Source organism: Triticum dicoccoides, chromosome 1A (assembly GCF_002162155.2).
Source record: "Triticum dicoccoides isolate Atlit2015 ecotype Zavitan chromosome 1A, WEW_v2.0, whole genome shotgun sequence".
In the NCBI taxonomy this organism is placed as follows: domain Eukaryota; kingdom Viridiplantae; phylum Streptophyta; class Magnoliopsida; order Poales; family Poaceae; genus Triticum; species Triticum dicoccoides.
The window spans coordinates 285,820,317-285,825,262 of record NC_041380.1 but is presented as its reverse complement, the minus strand read 5'-3'; the positions used below and the strand labels follow the sequence as shown (position 1 = coordinate 285,825,262).

At 49.3% G+C, this 4,946-nt stretch overlaps 1 protein-coding gene across 1 annotated transcript; it reads right to left on the bottom strand.

The window, feature by feature from the left end:
- Positions 1–3,584: 3,584 nt before the first annotated feature.
- LOC119352805 (zinc finger protein ZAT3-like) lies at positions 3,585–4,476 on the bottom strand. Its single transcript, XM_037619390.1, has one exon. It carries the CDS (start codon positions 4,474–4,476, stop codon positions 3,682–3,684), a length of 795 nt encoding a protein of 264 aa, XP_037475287.1. The 3' UTR covers positions 3,585–3,681.
- Positions 4,477–4,946: the final 470 nt, after the last annotated feature.

Here is a 4,946-nt window from a genome sequence, read left to right as displayed (position 1 = left end):
ATCGGGAAATATCGAATATGGTAATAAATTTAAATTACCCCAAAGGCTATCAATCCAGGTATGGTAAGGCCATAACTCGGAAAATATCGAGTATGGTAATAAATTTAAATTACCACTAGGTATGGTAAGGCTATCCACGTATAGTAATAAATCATATAGTAATAAATCATAATTAATCCACGTATAGTAATAAATCAATCCAGGTATGGTAAGGTCATAACTCAGGAAATTTTGAATATGATAATTATATGGTAATAAATTTAAATTACCCCAAAGGCTATCAATCCAGGTATGGTAAGGCCATAACTCGGGAAATATCGAATATGGTAATAAATTTAAATTACCACCAGGTATGGTAAGGCTATCGATCCAGGTATGGCACGCCCTCACCTGATCACCTATCACAATCTCCAGCCCCACGCACGCACCAAAGAACCCACCCGGCACCAAACGCAGCTCCTCTCGACCCCCTCGAGTAAACGCCGCCACCGTCGTGCGATCTTCCTGACACAGACGCCGTCGCCGCCTCCTTCCCACCTACGGCGTCCCCCACGTCCATGGTGACGGCGCTCGCGTCCTACACTGACCCTCCGCCTCATATAGGTTGGTCGTTGATGGAGTGGGATGTGCCGCTGCGGTTTGGGGAGGCGCAATCACGATCTGGTTGGGATCTCAGTGTGGACTCGTTCTCTACGATGAAGGATGGCGCTGCCTCCCTGGCAAATGGGATCGGAGGAAGGGGCTCTACGTCGTGAATGTCGGTGAGGCAGCGGCCGAAGGCGAGCCCGACGGTGAGCACGGGTGTTCGTCCCATGAAATAGGCGGCCACGGAGGGCGGATCTGAGGCCACCCCAATCGCCGGTGACCCTTCCTCCCATCGCTCATCGCCTCCATTCTCTCTCTCCTCTAAATCTTTGTCGCCCTGCCTAATTCTGGCCGACGCCATCCAGCTCTCGCATCGACCACCACCAGCACGGTTGCGGACGAGGCGCAACCGCAAACGCTGCCGCCGCCATCCTCATCCACCTCCTCCACCATCCTTCCCAGCCGTCGGGGGCACCCGCCATCTGCGCTCTAGCCCACCCGCTCCCTCCTATCCCCTCCCCCTGCCTGCCAGCCCCGTGATCCATCGCACAGATGGCAGGTACTACAACGACCTCCTTCCCAGCGGATCCGGCCTCCTCCGATGGAGATCCATCCTGGGCACCGCCTTATTCTCATGCGTGCACGTCTATATCAACGTCTCATTCCACCTCACCTCACCTGAGCCTTTACCTTCCCACCTCTGCTTCAGATCCACATCACTTTGCAAGGTATGTGCTTGATTGTTCCGAACTGGATCAATGGATTATGCAAGGTACTTTGGGTGTCGTTATTGACGGCAATTGTCACGCCATGCTACCATCGGAGGGGTCCCTCATCGATGATTAGGGTCTTCCGAACTGCACGAGCTCCATTGAGAAGGATGTTTTTAATTCTGGTTTTGCCTACATGCTTTCTTTGCCTGTATCTACTTAGCTAATGTCTTCTTATAGATAGTAGCTGCTGAAGTGGTGATCAAAGTTGTTCACTATAAGGAAACAACCATGATAACAAAAGTGTATATTCCCTGACCTTTGACCTGAAGTACTTTTTCATTAGAAACTTGCAACAGCCAGGCATTGAAATTAGCAACAGCTTCGTACGTACTAAACTAATTTGCAGCAACACGTACTGAACTAAGTTAGGTTATGCTCATCGTTCCAACATGCTTAGTGATAACCACCTAGCAAGCTGATCAAACATGAAGAAATTGAAGTGCTACTGCTAATCGTACTATTCTGAATGTGAAAATCTATTTAATTGGCTCTTCTCTAATTGTACACTTGCATAATCTCAGATCTTGCAAATTACAGTATAACCATAAAAGTCATGCTTTGACTCCTATAGGGCCTTTTGCACTTTAATATGACTAATAATTTGCCTTAATATCACATATTGTATTACTACCTTTCTAAGTGAATGACATTCAAGAAGGTCATTAAATAAAACCAAGAAATCCTTCTGGTATTGGAGTGTAGGAAAGTTGAGACTATAAAACCAAAAGGTTATATTTACGTTTATTAGAGAAGGTTCTTTACTTTTTATAGGAAAACACAAAATGTTGCGATGTAGAGTCTAGGTGGTGGGCCTCCTTGATCCACTTGGTGGATGAGGGCGACTCCGGTCCTGGCACCCATAGTGCCAGTGATCCAAAAATCATAGGGCCTGGATATAGCTCTAGCAGACATATGCGGCTTGCGCATCGAGCTTGGTCGTCTCGAGCATGGAGATAGGCGAGTTGTAGACCAAGAGCTGGTACAGAGATAGGCGAGTTGTAGACAACAGCTGGTGGGCAGCAAGAAACGCATGCACACCAAAGAACAAATCTGAGTCACATGCCTACTTCTGTTGGTTTCTACAAAGAGCGGCTAGCTTAGATCTTAGACCAGTCGGTCACTGTCGAGGTCGCCAAGGTGATCTTACAGCACCGCCGTGGGGATTTCTCATGATTTTATGTAGGCAAGCCGCAAGCGGTGGTGGTGATTGGCTGGGTGGTGTCGCTGCCTTGGGAAGAGACGAAGTGATGGTAAAAGTAAGCAGGATCCGATGATTCTTCCGTGGGGATAGCCAAAGTCAAGATGTCGACTACAGACTCGTCGCAGACTTGCAGTGAACCTGGATGCGGCAAGCCTGATTTGTGGATCGATGGCGGGTCTTGACTTTGTTAAGCCGGGATTGGATGGTTGCGGAGGGTGGTGTGCTTGATTGGGTTCCCATGGAAGAATGTGGCCTCCTCGTGGATCTGGTCATGCCCATCCTAGAGAACATTGTGTCCCTAGCTCCCTCGAGGAGCAAGGACAGTGCAAGCGGCAGCAGGGGGTAGGGGTAGATGTGGGGAGGGATGTCGGCGGCTTCTCGAGGTCATCATGATGAAACCCTTGACGTCCCATCTTTATCAATGGAAGTGGAAGAGCACGAAGTCGAGATTGGATAGGAGTTTGAGTTCTTTTTGGCACCGATCGGTTCCCCACTTTAGAGATGTATTTTTTTGCGTGCGAGCAAACAGTGGGTTGATTCTAAAAGGGATAGGCACTTTTCAACAGAAGTGCATGACGGACCAAAAATATGACCTCATTTTATTTGTTTGATAGATATCGTATTATTCGTTGTTGTTCATTCGGTGAAATTTCCTAATATTTGATTGTTGTGTTTCTAATTAGAGCACCCCATAATCACCCAATATGAGGGGATGATAAATGAAAGATACTGATTATAAATTTTAAAGAGCCCGTGGCAACGCACGGGCGTTATACTAGTAATAATAATAACCATAAAAGATAAGAGAAATAATAATAATATGCAGAAAAAAGGAAGAAGGAAAAAACATACATTATTAGTAATTAGCTCCACATTAGCTACACTCATGCATATACATCATACGTTTGTACACACACAAACTTGGTATGCCACAGTTAGTACCTCACGTACTTCAAAGCAACAGAAAGCCAATTCAGAAAGACAAGAAAACATCCTTTCTGAATCAGCGCGCCTAAAAGAAAAGCAAGCAAACATCAATATACATACATACACTACTTACGTACATACATATATCAAACTTAGCTTAGCGCATACATGCATGGTGAAGCACTGAAACCCAGTTTATCCGTAGTACCCAAGCTTCAAATCCAGCATGTCATTCAGGCTGCTGCCTTGGTCGCTCCTCCGCACCGGAGGTGGCCCAGGAGGCGGCAGGTTGAGGTCTAGAATCGCCGTCTCATCGGTCGACATTGGGGACCCACCGCTGCCAGTAGCGGCGATCACCACCACCCCCGAGCAGGCCCTATCCCAGTGGCACCGCTTATGCCCGCCAAGAGCCTGTCCGCTGGCGAATCCACGGTCACATACGCTGCACTTGTGTTCGTCGCAGTTGGCCGGCCCCGGCACCACTGACGCGGACGCCGACGTGCCGCAGCTCTCCATTCCGCTACGAGTAATAGCAGCAGCATTAACGACCTTCTTGCCCTTGCTAGCGCCGGGACGCGCACTGGAGAGCATAAGGAGGCTGGAAGCGACCTCGCGCTCCTGCACGGTGAACTGTCCGGCGGGGGCGACTGGTGCGGCTGCAACGCCCTGGCAGAAGTGCGCCGGGGGCGGCGTGATCCCGCGCCACTGCCGCTCTGGGTGGCATCGCATGTGTCCGAAGAGCGCCTTCCATGAAGGGAACCGCTTTCCGCACTCTGTGCACGGCGGTGTGTCGCCGATGGGCGAGCACCGCGGTCTGGGGCTGGCGCCGCCCTCGGGCCTCGGCCTTCGTGCGCGCGGCTTCGGCGAGATCAGCACGGACGCGAGCCCAGGAGGGGGCAGCGCCAACGTCAGCGTGAGTGTTGTGTCATGGGGATGCGGCGGAGGAGGAGGAGGGGGAGGCGGAGCCGCGGGCTCAGGAGGAGGTTCCATGGAGTTCTCTCTGGGAGGCGGTTGTGGGAGGAGGGAAATGGAAATGGAAAAACCGCCATCAGTTGTGTGCGTGTGTGAAATAAACCCACTGTCGATGCGTGTTGCGCAGCCTACTAAGGTTTTCAGCCCACGTTAATAAAATCCTTTTAGCCCATTGGGCCCAATAGCTGTTCAGATAACAAGTGATCGCTTGCCCTGAAAATAAAATAAAAAGTGATCGCCTAATTCTGGAACTTCCTAAAAAAAGACAGCACACCCGTATCTTTTTCTACTTTGTTCGAAAGGACCATCTAGCATTCTGGCTCACGAGGAAGAAAATTGGTGGAATAGAATGTATTTGTGTTTGTAAAAATGCCCCTTCTGTTTCTCACCTCCTTTTTGCAGACGATTCTTTAATCCTGATGAGAGCCAATGCTCATAATGAAAGCACACTTAAAAGGATATTGGATACGTGCAAGTTCAGGTCAGAT

Coding starts and splice junctions, on each gene's coding strand:
- LOC119352805 (XM_037619390.1), bottom strand. CDS start 4,476: ATGGAACCTCCTCCTGAGCCCGCGGCTCCGCCTCCCCCTCCTCCTCCT.